This window comes from Pseudochaenichthys georgianus, chromosome 5 (genome assembly GCF_902827115.2).
Source record: "Pseudochaenichthys georgianus chromosome 5, fPseGeo1.2, whole genome shotgun sequence".
In the NCBI taxonomy this organism is placed as follows: Eukaryota; Metazoa; Chordata; class Actinopteri; order Perciformes; family Channichthyidae; genus Pseudochaenichthys; species Pseudochaenichthys georgianus.
The window spans coordinates 30,592,238-30,615,546 of record NC_047507.1 but is presented as its reverse complement, the minus strand read 5'-3'; the positions used below and the strand labels follow the sequence as shown (position 1 = coordinate 30,615,546).

Here is a 23,309-nt window from a genome sequence, read left to right as displayed (position 1 = left end):
TAGTGCAGTGTTATGCTTGTGCTAATAAGGATTATAAGTGTGCAACACCAGGTTTTATGCTACGCTAACTTGCGTAGCATATTATTGATATATTATATACCATATTATTGGTATTGCTTTGAATTAACCAAACAGATATAGGAATGGTATTGATCCCCTCATGTAACTCTTGGAAAGAAAACATACATTTCCCAAAAGGAATAAACTATTCCTTTAATTTCATGTCCATGAACAGTGGTCACAGCCATGTGTTTACACATGTCAGAGTGTGTGTGTGTGTGTGTGTGTGTGTGTGTGTGTGTGTGTGTGTGTGTGTGTGTGTGTGTGTGTCTATCCGAGAGTGAAACAGATTGTCACTTATCGTCACTTATTGTCGTGCAAGGTCTCGCGGCTGTGGGCTGCCTGAGACCTATTTTTCAAACCTTCTGGACTGAGAGGATGTCAACACTTAAACATCAGAGGAAGTCAGTCAGAAATGGCAGGCTATACATTTAACATGGTGATTTCATGCATAGTTTTATGTTGGTTCTTCAACAAAAAAAGAGGGCTTAGGGCTTTGCTGCTGAAAGAGCGAGAAAGAGAGAGGAAGGAAGAGAAGAAAGCGGATCATTACAAAGGCCTTTTGTGAAGTGTTCAGTTTTAAGATACTGAGGCAAGCCCTGCCATATGGCTTACTCTACTATTGTCACGTTATAACAGAGCTAGCTATTACCTTTTAACAAGAAATACAAAACTACTTACACATCAACCTGCTACCATTATTCTTTAATCCTAAAATAAAATTGAAGAGAGAAGAAAGAGCATTCTCTCCTAAAATGGTTACAACGCAGCATGCAGAAGGGTGAGTTAAAAGTAAGGTTTGTGTGAGATCAAACTCTTTCTGCCCATCTTTAATATCAGTGGGGACGAGTCAAGGGAATGTGTGTGACCCTGAGCTTTCTGTTCTTATAGAAAATCCTCCCACTTTTGACCTCTCCACAGCTCTTGAGAGCCTCCCTCAGCTTTTCCGTAAGAGGCCAAATGAGACCTAAGACCCAGTGAAGGAGACTGGGGGATTTAGCACACACTAACTCTGCAGAGCTGGATCTCGTTGTCCCTCTGCTCCTCATTTTTGAGGATATGAGAAATGACCCTGTGTTGTGGATTGGACACACAAACAAGACAGCAGAGATGAGCTGCAGTTGTATGAGAGTACAGCAGTGTGGTTGGTAGCTAAGTGAAGTGGTCCATTGGCACAGTGACACGAACCGCCTCTGCTAATCCTCATGCTGTCTGCCTGACTGTCACACACATTTTAGGTATAAATCCACCCTTGAATATGCTCATTATTTTCAATTTGTGATGTTCGACACATTGAAACAATTGTTTCGTGTGTTAAATTGCAATTTGATGGTGCGCCACTACTCCCTCAACTTGCCTTATATTATTCTACCCAGAGTATTGATTTCCCACAAAGGAAAAATGATTGCTCAAGCTTCAGTGCCAAAAAGATGAGGAGCCAAACATGTAAAGCACGTTTAGAGGTTGAATCTCTGAAAGCAAAAATAGCTGCAGTGAGAGCAGGAGAGTGAGTTTTGGGAGTTGAGCAAAAACAGCACACAAGCGTCAACATGCAGCTTGTCTTGTGCCTGCATTGCACTGTGGTTCATTTTTGTTTGGACAGTTATCTTTAGGAATAGAAAAGAATACCTAATTATTATAGAGATTAGTATTGTCTGATAATTACATTGCACTTTTTAGAGGAAATGTGCATACTGTGTTAATGGCATAAGATTAGATACAATTTAAAATCCCACCTTGGGGTTTTATTTGTCACAGCATTAACATTATGTTAAAAAAACAAAAACAAATAGAAAACATTTGACTACATTTTCATTTACTATCAACAAAATCACATATTGAGAATACCAATTATAAAGAACGAGTTAAAATACTCCATAAAAAAATAAAAGAACAATCTACCAATACAAAAACAAATATATAGAGAGAAGAGATAGAATTAGAATTTAAATACAATTATTGGAAGGGCCTAAACTGCTTTAAGTGAATTGAAATCTATATATGGACCTTTTTGATGAACCCAATAACATGATTTCATAAGTAGTAACCTTTTAGCGTAGATTTTTTCTTATTATTTTTATTTGGATTTTTCCTTTTCTAAATGTTATTTTTGTATTCTATTTCTATTCTTGACATGTAACTTGGAACGACCATGAAAATATAAAGAAAGCCTAAATAAAGTAAAACAAAAAACAAGCATAGCAAGTAAAAAATAAGCAGGAAATATTAATTGGTACAGAGGAAGAGTGCAAGTGAAACAGAGCGGGTGAATGATGGGAGGCTGAGAGCGAGAGGGTGAATGATGGAGGTGCCGTCTCTGTGCGAGTCCTGCTCTCTCACTCATTAAGACAGTAATTCAACCCCGGGATTAGAGAGTCACACTCTTGCAGCGAACCCAACGGCTGCGGATGATGAATGGTGTTTGCGGGCCGTAAAACCTCAACGACCGCCACTATTGTACATGAAAACTAGAGTTAAAGTTTCGCATTGTATGCCTCCGCCAGCCCAAAGTTGTAGTTTACATCCACGTCGGCCCTAACTCATATAATATTTCTACTGAAGACTTTTAGGGAATACAATAAAGGTTATTTAGTGTGTTTTTTGGCCAGAGTTATCACTATATTGACATGATGTATGCACAATCTCTCTTCACCTATAAACTTGTTATTTTTAAGAGGACATATTCTGCTCATTTTCAGGTTCACATTTGTCTTTTGTGCCTCTACTGTGAGATGTTTAAATGCTTAAGTATTCATAAAACGTCTTTTCACCCCCTGTCTGAAACCAGAGCCCAGTCTGCTCTTATTGGTTAGCTGGCAACCAATAATAAATAAATACCTGTATAACACAGAACAGGAAAGGGAAAACCCCAAAAAGCATAACAGAGGCTAAGATTCGTCACAAAGTGCTCACCTGAAGCTCAATATATTCAAAAGCCATTAACCTCCTCGTATGTGTTCACATTGGCAAATAAAGATGATTGTGATACACAACCAAGCTGTCACCGCAACAGTTGAAAAGGCTTCACATGTTGCTGAAAATAAGCTACACGTTCTAAGTGTGGGTGCTTAACACCCAATGTCAACAGGCTGCTCAGAAGATACACAATCCCCACTTTAAAAAGGTGTGCACTCAAGAGTGTCATCAATTCAATATCTGACCAAAGTGTGTAATAAAGTAACAATCATCCATTCTTTTACAGAGGTATGCCTTTGACATATGGTCAGAAAATAGCTTTTGCGTAATATTTTGTTGTCACAGTGAAGTTCACATTTGTATATATTATGTCAGCACTTCATCCTTCTTTTCACAGAAGACATTTGTACAAAATGTTGTATTATTAGCATATGAACTTTAGAGTTATGGCCAAAAACGTGTTTTGTGAGGTGACCTTGACGATCTAATTGTTATAATTCCTATGAGTCCAAGTGGACGTTTGTGCCACATTTAAAACAAATCCTTCAATGCACTCCTGAGACATACTGTTTACAGGAGTGGGCTGGAAGGATAAAGGGACCACCTGAAAACATAACTCCCCCTTTACCTTGGTGTTACCTTCGATCAGTCAATGCTACTCGACAAACACATAACACTTCTGACCCGTACCTGTTTTTTCCATCTCAGGAACATTGCCAAGCTCAGGGGGGTTCTATCCAACGCAGAAATGGAGATGGCTATCCATGCCTTTATTTCATCCCGGCTTGATTACTGTAATGCTCTGTTCTCCTGCCTCAACACAACATCAATACACCGGTTACAACAGGTCCAAAACGCTGCAGCCAGATTACTGACTCGGTCCAAAAAAACATGCCACATCACTCCGATCCTTTCTGCCCTGCACTGGCTCCCTGTCCATCTCAGAACCCAATTCAAAGTACTGGTCTTCACATATAGAGCTGTCCATGGCCAAGCCCCAGCCTACATCAATGACCTTATCCACCCGCACATCACAACCCGGGCCCTGAGGTCCTCTGAGCAAGGCCTCCTAAGGGTGCCCCGAACCAGGCTAAAGACTAAGGGTCCCCCAAATAATAAAAACCTCAGCCTCAATAGAGATTTTTAAGGGGCGGTTAAAGACCCACCTCTTCCGACAGGCCTTTGGGTCGTCGGAGGAGGCGAGTTAGTGGCTGTCTTCTTTTTTTCTTTTTTTATTATTGGTGTTTTGTCGTATGTTTTATCCTATGTATTACCTGCTGGAGTGTGTTTAGGTGAATGTATGTCATCATTCCTGCACTTAACTTGCACTATTGTGTCACAATTACTATTATACTTCCTTAAGGCCCTGTCACACTGTCCCGAAATTGACACCCGATGGACACACGAATATGGAATTGTGAATTTCGCACGAAGATGGCCCCCGAACCACACACGAAGGCAACATTTACATTACATTTAAGACATAGAACTGCAATGAAAGTACCAAAAACAATTATGTTACAGTACTATGATACTGTACTGATATCTTCAGACTTTGTTCTTTACTTTATCCGTCTTTATATGTAGAAAATATTACGTTTTCTCCGTAGCCTAATGTTGTTTCCATAACAACAACAATTTCCTGTCAACTGTCTAGTCCTTCAAAATAATATATTATATCCTTTTTAGTTTCACAGAACACAAATTGGGTTATTTCCATAATATATTTACATGATTTTGTTGTACAATAAAACAACCAGATGGACACACGATAAAGGAAATGTTCAAATTCGGCTGTGATCGTAGCAACATCGGGCCGTTCGTGAGGGCATCTTAAGCCTTCGTATGACCGCCGGCGGAGTTTCTCAGGCTCCGGCAGCAACTTCGTGAGCGGAGGCAAAATCTTTGGCATGCCAAAAAATTGCCGAAGGACCTTGCGAAGGTTCATTTTCGTGTTGAATTCGTAAGGCCATCGTGAGGGCATCTTGTTATCCTCGGTGCCATCGGGCATTCGCCCCGATCAGAGTGAGGGTGAATGCACCGATGATAACACGATTTGACAAGATGCCCTCACGAGTGCCTTACGAAGTTGCCGCTCACGAAGTTGCTGCCGGAGCCTGAGAAACTCCACCGGCGGTCATACGATGGCTTAAGATGCCCTCACGAATGGTCCGATGTTGCTACGATCACAGCCGAATTTGAACATTTCCTTTATCGTGTGTCCATCGGGTGTCAATTTCGGGACAGTGTGACAGGGCCTTTAAGGATTTCCATTGCAAACAACTAAAGTGTAGCTATTGTGCATCTCAAATCTTTAGCAAAAAGCATCACAATAAGGTGTGTGTGTGTGTGTGTGTGTGTGTGTGTGTGTGTGTGTGTGTGTGTGTGTGTGTGTGTGTGTGTGTGTGTGTGTGTGTGTGTGTGTGTGTGTGTGTGTGTGTGTGTGTGGAGAAAAGAAGCCCGCAAGATGGACTTAGTTGTCATTGGGAGATAAATCACTAATGAGTTCTGTAAAGCTCTATAATCATCTGTTGTCCATCCACTATAACTGACCTGAGGTACTCCCAGCGCAACAGAGCTTGAAAAGAACATTTCAATTACAAATCACGTTGAACTCAAGGGCCAAGGAATCAACTATAGCTCAGAACAGGCTGACATGTATGTGAGAGAAAGACAGAGAGTGAAGGAAACAGTAGTGGGGCTGGAGGGTAAGAAGGATATTCTTCCTCTTCTAAAAAGAAATGAAATATACATGAAAGGTAAGCAGCTGACTTCCTTAAAAAATGTCTCACTTGTGAATCCAAGACCTTTCTGAACAAGACAAACAACAACTTCCAGCCTTTGGGGAGTTGAGAGCAGAGACGCTGCTTGTTTGTGACAGGTCTGTGCCTGAGAGTCTGTCATCGCCTGAGGAGCCGTCGCTCTGCATGTGACTAAAACCTTGAATACAATTATGGTGCTCCTCTGAGCAGAGTCACTCCTCGACAGGACGTGGGAAATATTGTGTGTGAACATCATCCCAGGATTACAGATACTGCGTCATACTCCAGTCTCCTGTTAATGCAATTTGACTTCCAAACGTCATCTGGTGCTTTACAAAAGCTGCGTAATGTCTCTTTAAACATCAGAAGAAACATGAGAGGAGACGTCTTAATTCAGTTAGTCGCTCAGCCCCTTATGATAAATGGAATATGAATTACCTAGCCTTTTTCGAGATGATAATCATCTTTGCTGCTACTGTAATTTACACTCCATTCATACACAGACAGATGCTGATTACTTGGGGGGGGGGGGGGGGGGGGGGGAGTCTCTCCAAGGAAATGTAATTGCAAACGGCAAATAATCTGAATTCCTGCAACCCACACAAACCTAAATCAGGATATTAATTTACCACTTATAGCCGTGTCACTCTAATTTTGGTAATTTTCATGTTTCCTTTAAAAGATTACAATACTCAAGCTCGTGAAAGCCAGAAAATACTGGCGTGAAAAGTGAAGGAAAGATATTAAACGGATAAAGGTTGTTTTGTTTTGTAAAAGCACCACTTATCAGCTCCAAATATATTTTTTGCAGCAATTATACAGACTCTTAGATCAACAGCTGCTTTGCAAAACAACATCAAATACCACATTTTATATTTCAATCAGATTAAAGTTTCCCTTATTATTCAGAAGAAAAAAAAATTCAGAAAACGCATACAGCTGCTGTTCCTTGCAGTTGTTCTTAGCAGTCCGCAGTACCGACCTCTTCATTTAACAGTCCATTAGTGATTACAGCACAGAACAATAGTTGGTGATGGCCCCACTGAGCAGGAAGTCAGCGAGGGGAAGCAGAGCACCGCGGGGGAAAGAGTTATTTATGGAAATAATGTGGCTTTGATCACTCGTGGCGATACGGCTCAGAAGTAAATAAGTTACATTGGGGTTAGAGAAATGTCCTTGGCGGGGTTGCTATGGTGACATCGAAATGTGTGTGTGACAGAGAGCTGTTAGAGGATGATGCGTGAGAGCCGTAACAATGTGCGCGTGTCTATACAGTCCTGTGTAGTGTAACAGAAAAGAGAAAACGCTGCATCAAGTGGGTTGGATCGGCAGCTGTGTGACGCATGCTGAACATCCTCATTGTTCCCATGAGATGCTTGAGATAAAAACACATATGCACTGAAAGTAGGTTATTCTGCGCACTCTTGGCTTGCTTGGTGCTCGAGGATCTTTTGAGAGCAGTCAATGGGAGCTATGCATTACAGGCCTACATGGAGTACTTACAGGGGATGGTGCGTAGGTAGAGGTTGTCCCGTATGATCTGCTGGAGCTTGTGGTCCATTGAGCCCTTCTGAAACTGCAGACTGAGGTAGTGGCGCAGGTCTGTGTTCAATACTTTACCTGCAGAAACAGAAGCAGAGGAAGAGAGGGTCAATACAAACATGGCGGTGCTCTCTCTGAAGTGTTTACGCCTAAAAGGAAATCTATCCAAGTGACATGTACCCACACAAAGGGGTCAATGCCACAGAACCAAACTGTTTTTCTACAAAACAGATACGCCGTCATAGATGTTAATTGTCGGGTGTGTTCCTCAGATATTGAGTGCTTATTATAATAACTATCATTATCATTAAAGTGGCAATCTCAAAGATTGAAGGTAACAATGTTGATTGAGTTTATGATCCACTGATTTAATAATTGCAATAATTATGTGTTTGCAGCACTATAAACTTTGCACACAATTCTGACAAATAGAAGCTTATGTATTAACAACAAGACCCAGATTTTAAAGTCTGCCAGGAGTAAAACATACTTAAAATATCAGGGATTTAAAGTACCCTTTTCTGTTTTGGGGGGATTCCCTTTCCTGTAGTTTGCTATATAGATTTCTGTTCATGTAAATGGTCTGCCAAGACTAAGAGGCGGAACATTTCTAAGCGGCTGACCAATCACAACAAAGCCGTCCAGCTAACCAATCAGAGCAGACTGGGCTCTGGTTTCAGACAGAGGGTAAAAAAAAGAGATGCTGCAGCACAGGCAGTATGAGAATGATAAAGAACATTTTAAGCATTAAACCAGGTAAACATGTCACAGTTGAGGCACAAAATATAAATATGAACCTGAAAATGTGCATCATAGGGCCCCTTTAAGTGCATTTTTACATAATTACCTAATACATAAATTGAGGCAACATTAATATTAAAACATAGAATATAGGCGAATATTAAGTAAATTGAATGGACATTAACAAATGAATGGTTTCATTGGTTTTCATTTCAATAAAGTATCTATCTATCTACTTCACGCTATGTTCTATGACAGTGCAGAGGTCAGCTGAACTGGGTCACAGTTATCCAGTAAAACCACATTAATCTCCATTCTAATGAAAAATGTGATGCTCCGGGTGCAGGTGTGTTTTCTCAGATTATGTGACACTCTTACGCAGGTCAAATACATGCAACCACCTCAAAGCTCTTCAGATCAAATCAAAACTTACAGTTACAAACATTTTTGGGCAAACAAGGTCTTCACTGCTAGTCACAATATTATCCACAGCATTAAACATAAAGTATGCTCCTGTATGCACAGTATGTATGACCACCTGTTCTGTCTAGCTGAGGGCTCAAATCCTGTTGATTCACCTTTTCACTCTAGTTTGATCAATGTGAGGAGATTGTAGTTGGGGGCGAAGGTTAAACAGATTATAAAAATCTGATCTCCTCGGTTAAATCCACTTTATCATTAGGGATATATTAACTTTTGGGAAATGAAGGAGGATATTTGGCCTAGAAACAGTTTCAATGTGTTAAGAAAAGGGAGCACATGCTGTCCAAGAATCCTGCTAAGAAGCAAACTGGTTAAAAATACCAAGAACAAACTGGACTGGGCTGAATTCATGTCATGACTGCCTCTGTTCTTCTGAACAAGCAAAAGTGACGTCCAAAGTGACGGATGATGGATTTAAACCGCTCCACCCACAGTTCCAACAATCTCACACAAGCCTCAAGAACTTTCCACCAAAGATGCTCAATGCCACAACCTCAAAAGTGAGGCGGCGGAGATTTTCATAAGAAAATCTGAAACAATATCGCCTTTGCTCTCAACTCCCAGAAGCCTTTGTAAAAACAAAGCAAGTTCACACAAAGTTTGAGGCAGCTGAAGACTTCAGAGTCGTCATACACAAGCAGGGAAAACAAGTTTCTCTCTGAAAGAACGTGATGAGGAGTTTTGAAAACGGGAAAGAGATCTTCGGTGTCTGCCTGCCCTCAGTTTCAGTGTCAGCCTCATTTTGACAGACGGGGGGGAGAGTAGGCTTTGAAACAGTTTGACTACAGAGAAGTAATCATCTTTTCCCCTTTTCTCTCCCCTAGTCTCTCTCTTTCCCTCTCGGTTGCACACACACACACCAAACCCTGCTCAGCTCCATTCCTCTCTGCATCGCTATGAATACAAATAAGCTGGACTAGAGATGAGATACTGTAGCCATACTGTATGAGATACAGTAATAGAGAGGTGAGTGTACTTCACTACGGAGGGATGATTCAATAACGATGAGCTCTGGGAATATTTCAGCTACTTTCCTCTACCTCTTAAATCCTCTTTTCCTGCTCAACTCTTGACAGAAACCAACACGCGCCATTATTGTGACAGCACATACTTGTATTGTGTTTGGTGCACTTAATATCGCTCTATGTTTTGGAGGATGCTGTTCTCTCACATCAAAATGCACCTCACGTCCACAGGCCTGGCCATCTGACACTGTTTTAGGGACACGCGTCCCGACGGGCCTGGCTTTCCAGAATAAAAGGTTGCTCCATGTTCCGTCCGCCTCTCCAAAGAGGGCTGCATCACAGCTGCTGTAGCAGACAAACAGACTGAGACGAGGGAACCAAAGCCCGAAACTGACAAGAACATCACAAAACTGTCCAAGAATATCCTTTTCTGTTTGAATTCAGCTTGCACACAAGGGAATACATAGGGGAACATGGCCATCTCACCACACCACATGTGCTCCATATGCTTTCAGCTAATGATGGATCCTTCAGCGGAGGATTAAAAAAGTTAGTTTGAAATACAGTTTGTCAACAGCAAGAGTACGGGAGATAAGTGTACCGGGGATACAATCTGTCAACTGACTTAAAGCTGCCTTTTTCCATTTCTCATTCTTGCATGGACGCACATGTATAACTGCCCTGCTATATAACGATATCCTTTGAATGTGTTTTTCTGTGCCGATGTCTTTTTTCTCCTCTCTTTCCTGCTCCTTCCTCTTTGATTTCCTTCTCGAAGAGTCTTCAAATGATTTTTTCTCTCGCCAAAGTGCAAGGATTTTATTTTTTAGAAGTTGTTCTTGTCTTCTCCTTCAAGCTAGGTCAGGACATCATTGGCGTTGTTGGCCTGTAAAGCCGACAGAGACCATGAAGTACTGGGGTTTACATATAAACCTAACTTTAGAAGTTTGCGATCTTCTCCCGTCGATCTTTTCCCACCAATCAAATCCCATAGTCCTCCACACATTGAACCCTTAATTGTAGGCAACAAACATTTGCATTTGTGATGATGAAACTCCCTTTGTGATGATGAAAGAGTTGGAACATCTTCTTGCAGCAGTCAAGAACTCTTTGTAACCCACTACCATTCGTGCGTCACGCTTCAAGCAGAACCAACGGTCCTCAACAGTTTGTGGCTGTACAGTTGAGCAGGTGTGGATGTCTGTATAAGACAGTACACACCACACACACACACACACACACACACACACACACACACACACACACACACACACACACACACACACACACACACACACACACACACACACACACACACACACACACACACACACACACACACACACACACACACACACACACACACACACACACACACACACACACACACACACACACACACACACACACACACACACACACACACACACACACACACACACACACACACACACACACACACACACACACACACACACACACACACACACACACACACACACACACCCACACACCCACACACACCCCCTCCCTCCCTCCCTCCCTCCCTGGTCCTGTAGCAGTCTGTTAGTGAGGCTGTCACATCAGAGTTCCTGATCCCCCTCCCCACAGATAACACAGCTATTGTAGCAGCCCTCATTTTTCTCTAACAGGGACTCAATGGGCTTTATTGTGCCCCATCGGCAAACCACTCACTACACTGCAGCCCGCCAGGAAGAGAGACATTGAGAAGAGAAGACCAAAAGGCAGGGTTTTCATCAAATTCATCACACATTTAAATCATCTTTTCTTTCTTAGTTTAGTTAGTTTTTTGTTTGTTTTTCGAGCGTGTAAAACCAAAGAAAATACAAATGAAACAAAAGATGATACAGATATGATACAGTACTATACAAATGAATGCAATAACCAAATGAAATATTTGATTAATAATTGAATAATCTGTAGTGTCATTGTCTGATATCAATAAACAACAAAGCTTTACCTAATTACACGTCCGAAAAGCGGTCGGAAGAAGTTTATACTTATTTAATCCGACCCTTTCTCCCTTTTTTTAAACATTTTTTTTTCTTTTTACATCTTAATATATGTTAACATACAATATCAATGTATACTTTAACCTTGAATAATTTATATAATCATTCATATAATATATACAGGCAAGTTAGGAGAATGGTCTCTCTATATATATATATATATATATATATATACTGTATACACATAATGTACATACACAAATTCATACAAACTTTTTTTGTCATTATTCATTTAATTCCACTAAGACTGTACTCAAAGTGATGGCAGAAAATGATTCCTAATTTACTTCACCTATCTCACAAGCTATATTCCCAGACAAATTGGATGAGATAAGTCCAATCAAAAGACCAGTTCCCTTGAAATGAAACTGTTGCTTTACACCGACCTCAGCCAAAGGTCACCAACCCTCCTCTGTTTCCTTGTCATTTTTGCATCAAGTGACGGCAGGGAATGTGACGCAAAGGGCAAGGTCACCCACGGGAATCCTTCAACACCATGCTGCCATTTCACCTGGCATCAGCAGTGCTCCTCTTCTAAAAAACATGGAGGCTTGGAGAAAATATCTGCAGCAACAGAAGCAGTGGCTGGCACCCCCGCTGAAGCGACATCCTCACTTCGACCAACACCTCACTCAGAAGCCGCAGAATTAGATTAACACTCCGAGCCCAAGACATAACTCTCTCTCACACACAAGCACATGTCAAGCAGCCGTTTGAAGAGATTTGTTCAGGGAATGCTATTTTTAAAATGCATTCAATCATTCTGTGAAAATGATTACATAAGATCAAAACACTGAAAACACATCATGCCATTTTTAAACTGAGGTATCAAGATCGCTGCAAGCTAGGACAAGATGGAAAAAAACAATCTATTATAAGTGGTATCTGTGATATCTGTTGATCTGCATGTTGTGGTGTAATAATTTCTTGGATGGAAGAGTGACTTCATCTAATTCCAGTCTTAATGCTAAGCTGCATATGCTTGCTGTAGCTTTATATATATTGTACATAAATGAAATCAATCTCCCAATCTAACACTCTGAAAAAAAAGCAAGTATACCTTAAGGGGTCCATTATGTTCTTTGGGGTTTTGCATTTCCTGTAGTGTGTTATGTTGTGGTTTGTTTGTTTGTTGCCTTTATTTAACCAGGTGAAAGCCCCTTGGTGCATGTAAAGAGTCTGCAAAGGCTACAATCTCAAAGTTTCCTCCAGAGGGAGTTTCTCTCCCAGACCCCCCCTCACCTGACTGAAACTCCTCCATTGGACTCCTTTATTTACTTCCTTAACATACCGACTATGTAATACTCACGCTTCTATTGGCTAGCACTTCAACACATTGTACGTGATAGGCTAGGAAGCAGGACATCTCTAAGCTGTTGACCAATCATAACAGAGCCGACCAGCTAACCAATCAGAGCAGACTGGGCTCTGGTTTCAGACAGAGGGTGAAAAGAGGTGCTGCAGCACAGGCAGTATGAGAGCAAATTATAATAAAAACCTTTTTGAAGCATGTAAACATGTCACAGTGGAGGCACATAATACAAAAATGAAACCTGAACATTAGCATAATAGGGCCCCATTACATTCTCCTTTAAGGCGTAAGGTCGTGCAAAGGTCTTTTTCCAAACACGGTGACATGTGAGCCAACGCCTTGTGTGTATTGCGACATTTCAATCTGAGGCAGTCTCCCTGAGGCATGTGGGACGTCCACAGGGAGGTGATTATCTCTGTTATCTGACAGTCATTTAATTAACAGCCTTCTGAATGGGAGTATGTCGTCAGGTCTGGAGCTGCTCACAGACACCTTTCTCAGTGGATTCGGTCCATTTAAAGAAAAACTAAAAGGTCAGAAATTCTACACATGTTGCTCAATGACATTTGGAATCACTGGGTATGTGTGCTTGGAATGTGTATGGAAAGATTGCAATCTCTGTCACTCAAATTCATTAGACTGAACACTTTCCTTTCTATTCTAATAGATACCCCACGGACTTCCAGACACTTTGCTGAAACGCAACCTGACTTTAAACAAAAGATATTTATAGTCAGTTTTAGGTAGAGGGAAACTGTCACAATATATTTTTTAAAGCAACATAACTCTTTATTTTTAAACCCTACCTGACCTATTTGTCTGTTGGAAATGACAAATGTACTACTGTGCAGCCATATGTCAACAAGTCCTCCGAGCAACCAAGAACATCCTTTATGTAAATATGACATAACAAATATTGTGGTCACGGGTAAAAGAAACCAATGTTTGCTGTGAGTAAGGAAAAAGACCAGTACAGTAGTCAGTGTTGATTATTTGTTTACTTGTCAAACCACACTACCTGCTGCCTGTGCAGACTCGTGGCTCCATGTCAAATTGACAACACTCCTTCCATTGCTTCTGATGGAGAAGAAGCATCAATGATATGGCCACTAGAGGGCTTTGTCTCTAAAAATCAAAATACATGTAACTTTTTGGCTGATGCTTTCTTTTTTCATGATGGGACCGGTTTCAAATACTGTTTAAAATTATGGAACTTAATTTAAGAAATACACTGGTAATCTTAGGAGATTTCAATTATTACACATAGCTTCAAACCGGTGTGTAATGCGACCCAATACACAGTTATTCAATATAAGTTCATAAACAATCAGAGATATTTCCAAAGTGCTGAAACAGTGATATACGTTCCTTTATTATCTCTGGTTGAATATACCATTGTGTACAAAGTTGTGAGCTTGATTAATTTACCCTGATATTGGATCTGTACACCATTTTTCATCAACATGATGAAGTAACTTGATTTGTCTGGATGAGAAAATGCTGGATGAGCCAAAATCTAGAAACGCATAATCTTACATAGTATAATTTAAATAAGTACTTCCCAGTTGTCACGATCAAATGATGTAAAAAACACACAATTTGTAACAATGAATAGCTCTATTTTATATATATATATATATATATATATAAAAAAGAGAACACAACTAAATTGGAAGCTCTACTGCCACTATCTTATGTAAAGTAGCCAGTCTCTAAAGGTCAACTCTCATGAATGAATTTCCAGAGGATTGTCACAACATTGAAAAATACAAAATATACATACTTCAATTAGGTGATAGAGAATGTATCCATATCACCCAACCATGGCTTCAATAATAAATTGGAAGAAGCAGATATTTATTATTCAAGATTGTCAGATACTGTTTATTTTTTCATAAAGCTTAAGTAGCTTTATGAAAAAAGGGTGAATAAGAATGATATGTGTTTGTTGCATTTTATTCATCAACTAATACAAATGCCTAGTGCATGTATCAATCACTGCTGTAAGACCAACAGATATTGCTCTTTTGTGTGTATATTAGTTTCGGTCAAACTATTAAAGGATGTGAGCAACATAAAACCTAAACAAAAGTATTCATTGAATTAAAAGTATAATTCGAATTTAAAAAGAGAAAAGCGAATGCCTCATGTGAATAATCATCTTTACATGTAACCCGAGTGCTACAGAGCATTAACCCATATAACAGGAGAGCTACACTTTTAGTAGCTTTTAGTTTGTTGGTCTATTCTGCCCCTTTTTAAGTTTGACATCATTTTGAGATTTTACCCCGAGGTGTTTCTTACTGTACACACGGTGCTTTAAAACCCCTCTATCTAATGCTCTGCTTCGCCTATACTGGCAGGCATGGCAGATGCTACAGTCTCTCTCTCCATCCATCATGGTGTGTATGAGCGGTCACCACATCCTCTTCATCAGGCTCTCCTCTTCCCCATGTGGCACTCAGTCAAACCCTGTGACTAAGGCAGCAACACCTGCAAGACTTCTAGTTGGTCTGCACTCATCACTCTTCTGAAGGCAACAACACCACACTTCCCCCAACCCTCACACCCCAACCTCTTCTATATCCTGCTCTAACCTTGCACAGTCCCATTTGTTTGGAGTCAGAATTGCCTCAGGGCACCTTCACAGCAAAACCTCCAGTCAATTTTTTTTCAGACGTGTCACTGGGATCACGGAGCATCCCGCTGACTCTGCTGAGAGAAGCAAAGACTGAGTGGTGGGCCATAAGCCTGGGTTATAATCTCACACCTCATCCAGTACCGTCCGTTGAAATCTCTTCACTTATATAACTGGCGTGAGGATGTGTTTTAACGGCTGGAGGATGTGCATTAGAGGAGAGGAGCAGCCTGCCTGATGGGTAACTGTAGCTGTGTTCCCAGTCCATCGGCTTGGCTTGCTACAGAGCTATGCAAAGTTAAACAGGCCCCGCGCCCAAAACTCTCCGTCATTTCACATACTTTTAGCAGTGGGGCAGAGGTCTTGCATAAGCGGCTTAAAATAAAAAAGGTGATTATGTTTGTTTTGGTAGACTATTTGATGTCGGCATGAAGGTACATTATTCCAACGCAATGTTCAATTAATTCTGGCTGTGCGTCGTTCTGAAACACAAACACACACGATGGCAGTGTGTAGATAGTTTGTAGAAAGGAAAGTGTTACACCTTTAATTACAGTGTTCCTCCAGACTGCAAATAACATCCAAACAACCTTAAATGTAATACCATTTAGCAAATTAATTGGATTATGTGAATACTTAAGTTCTCTTTCATCATAACAAAAGCAACAGTGGAAAAAGCTGAAATCCCTTCGCAAGCCACGTAGGTCCGAGCCCCGGCTCCCCTGTCAATAAAGACTACACATATCCCTTTGTTTGATGATAGCATGGCACATTTCCATTCCACTGATCTCACATCCACAGACAGTACGCAGAGAGACATCTGCACTGCATTACAGTTAACTAGCCATATGCTCTCCTCTCCTCTCTCTCTCCCCCCCTCCTCTCTGTCCATCACCACTCAGGAGATGGAGGGATGACCTTCCGCTGTGAGGTAAAAGCGACATCGGCCTAACTCAGCAGAACTGCAGAGGTAGAGGGGTGTGAATTAAGAGCTTCAACAGCAGGAGTGCCAGAGCCGCTGTGATAATGTGAGGCAACATAAGTAGTCCCAAAGAGACGAAAAAGGGAGGGGGGGGTAGGGAAAGGAAGGAGGAAGAAAGCGCGAGAAGATGTGGTGAGAGGAAGGAGCAGTGTTGCCCTGCAGGTACTGAGTCATGTCCTTGCTCAATTGTGCGTATCTTCACTTTTAAGTTTCTTCAATGTTCATTTTTCACTTTTTGCTGTCTCATACTCCTCCACCGTCTGCATCCTCTCCACTTCACATTTCTTCCTCGAGCCTTCTCTCTCTTTAATGAGCAGTCTATGGCCCATGCCTCTGTTCTATCATTAATGTGGTCTGTGCAGAAGGAGACAGCTGCACAATGAAGTCGCAGACACAAACACTTTACATCCCATGTGGGTCCTCACTTAGAATCTGCCTAAGACAGCATGTCTGCAAAACCTCATTAAACAACAGCATTTATCAATCCAACCAAAGTCTGCAACACATGGAGCAAAAGCTGAAGTTTGCTCATCACCGAGTTTGTGGACGCACTTTCGACATGCGAATCAGCTGAGATTCTATTAATTGGTGGCGATGTTGGGAAAACTAGCAAAGATAACTGGCAAAATGTCCATATAGGACGGCAACTCTAAACTGTGTACACCCTGGAGGTTTAGGGGATACGAAACACAGTGGTGTTATCAAATTTAAAACATATAATTAATAAATGGGTGAATTAATATGCCCACATGACACCTAAGGTCAGAAGAGCTTTATTTAACAGCTGGTCTTATGTCTGTGACCCCGCCTGTTGTTCGTTGATAAGCCTGAAACATGCACTTGTCAAGGTTCAGAGGCAACTTTTGCAAATATGGCAGTAGCCATCGATCATCTTAAGATAAGATAAGATATTCTTTATTGATCCCAAGTTGGGAAATGTTTTTGTTACAGCAGCATGTACTACTTTGTTCTACTCCACTACAGTTCAGAGGTTAACCTGGTATTTTTACTCCACTACATTTATTTTAGTTAATTTGCAGATTCTGATTAATGATGTGAAATATAAACAACCCTTAAATCAGACTTTAGTTACACCTGAGTCAAATTCAGAGAAGGTGATTGTCAAGTGCCAAAATAAATTGGACGTCAAGTACTTTGTCAGACTTCATATTTATCTGTGGATAACCCCAACGTTTTTTTCTTATTCAAAAGAAGACCTTAACTTAAAGTAATCTTTAATGCTTAAATAAAGCCTTATTAGTTTGTCTGTTTTGCACATCCTCCTGTTAATATCTTTGGACGTCCTGCACTAAACTGTTTTATTGTAGAGATCACTACAGTATCTTCTTGATATTTTATATTCTATATTTCTATCATGCCTTCTACTTTCACCCAATTGTGTATGTGAGCATTTATTAATATTGAGACTGATCTGACTCCATACAGATGTTAAGTTCACCTAGGAATGGTATCATTGACTTAAATGTTCAAATAAATGTTGCTCTTCTGTCTATATTGGTCACATGATGCCCCTCGACTGAAATGCTTCCTGTTCAATATCCCCACTGACTTCCTTAACATTCTGGGATGAGAGACCACATCACAATTTACTCTAAACTGTCATTTCCCTTTCATCACTCACCTCAGCAACGGACCTCTCTCCACTGTCCCTGTGTTCTGCCTCTGACTCACTCTCAAGCGCCTAGATGTCAAGAGAGGTGGTGAAGTGATCATTATTTATTGAGCAGTATACTCTTTCAGTCTTTCACATTGAATCATAACAAGTCATACTGAATGTAAATACAACTGACTCTAAAGTAAGTCCCAGTCTGTGACATTGGACATTTTGAAGACTCAAAGTCCCAAGCAGTAGAATATTAGCTGTCTATGTAATGTGCACAGAAAACAAATAGTTAACTGAATACTGGGATGGAAATTGCCTATAAGCACTCAGTAAAACATAAACGCACACAGAAAGCTTCTGAATGATAAGAAGTATAAATTGCATTTCATATTCACTCCCTCTCACCACTCCTACCTGTTTCACATGCAAACCTACATCTGGCACAAATGCATGCAAACACTGTTCCTGCTAGAGAGAAACGAGGTCTCAAGTAATATCCAGGAAACAAGTGTGATTTAAGTGAGCTGTGTTGTTCTCCGCTAGTGGGAAGGTCGGTCTAATCCCAAACTTGTTGTCGAATGATGTCTGCATAAAAGTGAAGTCATGTTTTTCGTGGAGCAAGAACTCGGCTAGACGTATTTAATTATTGAGAGCTGGAGAAAAACGTAAGAAAGAGATCGTATTGGTTGCTGAAATGAGGTGGACGGCGCCAAACATGCTCAGCCAGTCAGGAACAAAAAAAGCAAAAGAGTAAAGCCTGGATCCTAATCTTGCTTAAATCTGCCTCAGACCTGATGGCATGTCTGCTTTTCTTTTTTAAATGTCAAACCGGGGAACGGTAAGCACATGTATCTCGTGCTGGGAAACCTGTTGCAGACACTGAGCAGTGAGACCTTAAAAAGGCTCGACTAAAGACCACTTGAAAATGCTGTTTATTCAACTAATTCTGTGCATTGATTCTCCGAGCATCAGGCATTCCTTTCGATGCTTAATGAGTCTATAATGGCTGAGTCATTCTCAACCAAAGATGGCTGTCGAGTGCGGTATTCAGCAGAGCTTTGCCAGCCGGCAGAGAATGATGAGAGAAATACGAGCTGGCATCTTCCTCGGTGGCAGCAGATAGGAATCAGACTACAAAGTACTTCATGCAAGCCATCGCAGAGCAGAGGACGGGAATCAGGGAAACATCTAGATCTGTTTCACTGTTTCTCTATCTCTCTGTGAGTTGTTTAAGTGACTGACAGATTGACAAAAGAGGATCATATTATTAATTCAACGACACGCACACCCAAGAAAAGATAAGCTTGAAATAGAAGCGTAATTGTTGCTGTGGTGATGAGATATGCTATGGTCTTTGTTTTCAGACAGCATCCGCCTTGCCAGATTTTGCAGAAGAATTTGTGAGCAAGACGGTGTGTGTGTGTGTGTGTGTGTGTGTGTGTGTGTGTGTGTGTGTGTGTGTGTGTGTGTGTGTGTGTGTGTGTCATTCTCTACTCTATTCTGTTAATAATTGCAGTGTGCTATTTCTAAAAGTAACTTTCCAAGGTCTGGACCGAAGGACAAGTCAATCTCTGCGTGGTTGTCGTGATGCAAAGACTCAGCGGTGAACAAAAGGTGCAGCTCACCGCCTAATTCTCCTCTCCGGGCTAAAGCTGCTCTACGACTCTCTTTTATCATCGCAGCTTCTTGTGGAAGGCAAAGGGTCGACGTTTCCGTGCCGCCTGAAATGCCAGTCCATCGCCTCCAATACCATGCGTGTTATTGTTGAGTGAGCAAAGAGCATCCTGAGGGCAACAGGGCATCTTATTAAAGTGCATTGTGCTAAGAGAGCACGACACACACACACTTTGGAACTTCTACGCACACACTCTCAGCGTCACTCAACCGTCCTTGATAGTGACTATTTTCATCACATATATAAAACGTTTTTTTGGCATTGCTGAAAGAGTAGTATTGAGAAAAGTTCAGGACAATCCCTTTTTAGAATGATGAATGTAGAAATGTTATAGCTTTGCATTTGAAGATGGAATAACTAAGAATAACCTTTAGTCACATTTACTGGAACTGTAACTAAACAACCAATCAGAGCTTTGGATTCTCTGATAGTGTCAAACCCTACTGGATTGTTTTAAGGAGCACTTGGGAAATACATTTTGTATTAAATAAAGGATCTATCTAATACAATATGTGTCAGGATTTTGTAAAAAAGGAAACAAATATATACTTTTAACTGTAGATTTAAGGAAAATACTTAATCATCATCCTATATTTACTATAAATCTATTTCCCATACGAAGGTAACGGTTGAGCAACACAAATTAAAAGTACCACGGTGCAAACCCTCCAATAGGTAATACACTATACGTGCAGTATATTGCTCAGTTGACTTGATTGCAATTTTGTAGCCATATATATTTCTCTCTGTAATTAAATGTCATCATCCTGTGGATAGCTACGCACGTTTATTTTGCTTCAGAGGAAACTTTAGATAATTTACAGAAAGGAGTAAGAAAAAAAACAATACTTCAGCAAACATCTGTACATGTTCCGCAGCTGTGTGCATGCAGCAAATGCAGCGTAATGTAGCGCAGAAGGAGCACTGAGGTGAGAAGTTCATGATGAGAGATCCAGAGGATAATGATGGCAATTCCAATAACTCTCCTGGCTGGCTGCACACCCACTCACTCTCGGTGCAGAATCTTAATCCTGGGCTCTAATCCTGCTGACTGAGAGGGCCCAGAGAGCCATTTATAACAAAGTAAGTAATAAAGGAGACCGCGCAGAATACATCCCATGATGTTTATGACAGGACACACAGATTTCATCAGCTTTGACACAGGGGAAAGCAACTAAAGTGCAACACAGCTATATGACAGGCCTTGTGGCTTTACGTGATAAACTGCTATTAATATCGGTTTCATGTATATTAATGTTCAACGCCAACTATTATGAAATCTGATTTCATCCTTAGTCTTCAACACAAATTATGATGCATTTGTCGAGAGCATGACATTGTGTCTTTGTATGAACGACGTGTGGGCCAAATGCCAGGATGTTACACACAGAGGAGCAAAATGAGAGTGAGAGCCCGTAATGCAGGTGAAAACAGCTCCTGCAGATTAAACTGTGGAGGGGTGTTTGTGTGTCTGCAGACATGGATTAACTGCCCACCCTCATCATGAGGCCATATTGGCTATAACTACCGTTCGCAGCTTGGGAGTCTGCAGGGAAACCGTTGGAAACAGGATGATTGCCTAATTGGCACAAGGCTGAGCGAGTTTCAGGGATTGCAGGATTTTGGGTTCTGAGGTATGGAGGCTGGGAGGCTCTGTTGGCGTCTCTCTGAAAAATTGTTTCTATGAACCAAAAAGCAGCCAGAAAGCAGGGAATGCTTGAGTGTGTCTGACAGAAATGTTGCTTGTATAGTATATGTATATATTCAGGTAGGGACACAGTGAACCTGTATTTCTTAGCAACTGTGAGGACAGAGTATGAGAGAGAGACATCTAAGGGGCGGTTTATGTATCAAACCGCAAAAACTTGTTGATAATGATCAAATATTTCCGCGGCACGAAACAAAATGTGAAAGTTTTTAGGCAAAGTTCTTCCATGGTTTCTTCAGTTTGAACATTTAACTTTTGAGAACTTCTTCCCCTCTTCTTCATTAAATGAAAACAGGGTTTTGTTAAAAAAGAACATCATAATACTTCAAGATAAATTAAAACTCAGAGATCATACCGGCACAGAAAGGTTGAAATGATACTCAGCCCTAAGTAAGAGTTCACCTTTTTTTTTAGGGTTCATGGCGGTTCCTTTTATTTTTGACAATTCAATTAGTTTTCTTTTTTTTACATTTCAGTCATACAGACAGCGTTGCAGTCTCTGGGGGATCAAAAGATCTCGCTGAGGGCCGTTTTCAGAACTACTTTCTGCATAATAAAATGTCGCTTATTAAAAAGATGATGTGAGGCTTGTGGAATACCCTGAGCAAAATACATGTTCTATAACATTATAATCAACTTTGTTGAATTGTATCTGGCAGCAGATAATAATTTCACTATCTATTCATTTGCCAAAAATATTTAATGGACTAATAGATTAATTATTCTTGCTAATACAATACATATGCCAATCACAATTCAAAATAATGCTGTCAGATTGGATTTTTAAACCAAATATATTCACTTCACTACTATATGTACATATAGTGTCCAACAGGTGCTTCAACGGCCTAAATAATTTCCATTAAGAGAATAGTGCTGCAGCTTCAGAAACAAAGCAAGTATAAGACACAAATGTGCCAAAACACAAGCAAATAAAAATAAATACACATAAATATATAAAATAAATAAACACACCATATGCGAAACATGCGCATCTTTTACTAAAAGCAAAACAATGCAAACACATTTTTTTCCAAGAAGCTCATGACACAACACAAACCAGGGGACACTAAAACATGATGCACACAGTTGGGACCGGAGTGCTTGTTGATGTTGGGGGATTATAAAGTTGGCCAGCTGTCACTGTTTCCAGTAGCACAGTTAGACTGTTTTATATTTGTGTTTTGTCAGTATATTTATAAAGACTAGGTTAGCCAACAAGCTTTCAGCTGATCTGGAATAATATCGGTGGAAGCATGGGATCACATTGTTAAAATAAGCCGATAACATGTATACTTTGGGTAAGTTTGCTGTGACAGTGACAGTTAGCTAACTTTGAATTTCCTAACATCAAAAACAAGGGCTGTGGTCCCAGCTGTATGCATCACCTTTTTCGTTTGCGCTTTTGTAAGTGCTGCACATGTGTTGTGAAGTTGGTGAAGATGTTTCTTCATTGCAAGTGTTTTGGCATATTTGTGTTTTTATATTTGCGTAGTTTTTTTTTAATATAGTGTATTTCTCCTGATTGAAAGGTTTGTGGCGGCTGTAATGTTTTTGCACCTGACGGCCACCATATAACTCATATGACTAACAAAATCAGCAAATAATTACATTTGAGAAGCTGAAACCATCATGTTTGCTTTAAACATGACAAATATCAATCCATTTGAATCAGATCACATATTAATACAATCAAAACTATCTGCATAGGAAAGATGGCACATATGTGTTCTTTTTTTAAAAATAATCTGGGTGAAGAAACCTTTGAGAATTGCTTTAATCAACTACCCAGCATGGATATTGTAATAAGCAAATAAGAGAATAGAGAAGAAAAGCGGAGAGCCAAAGTGAGAGATAGGTAACAAAAA

The 23,309-nt window shown here is 40.4% G+C and overlaps 1 protein-coding gene across 3 annotated transcripts in view; it reads right to left on the bottom strand.

Moving 5' to 3' along the window:
* Positions 1 to 23,309, bottom strand: part of magi3b (membrane associated guanylate kinase, WW and PDZ domain containing 3b) — a 193,281-nt gene that overhangs the window by 66,533 nt on the left and 103,439 nt on the right. For all 3 annotated transcript variants that reach the window (XM_034083232.1, XM_034083233.1, XM_034083234.1), the window contains exon 2: positions 7,242 to 7,358. In XM_034083232.1, coding sequence (XP_033939123.1) covers positions 7,242 to 7,358 — 117 coding nt within the window. The remainder of the gene's footprint in view (positions 1 to 7,241; positions 7,359 to 23,309) is intronic.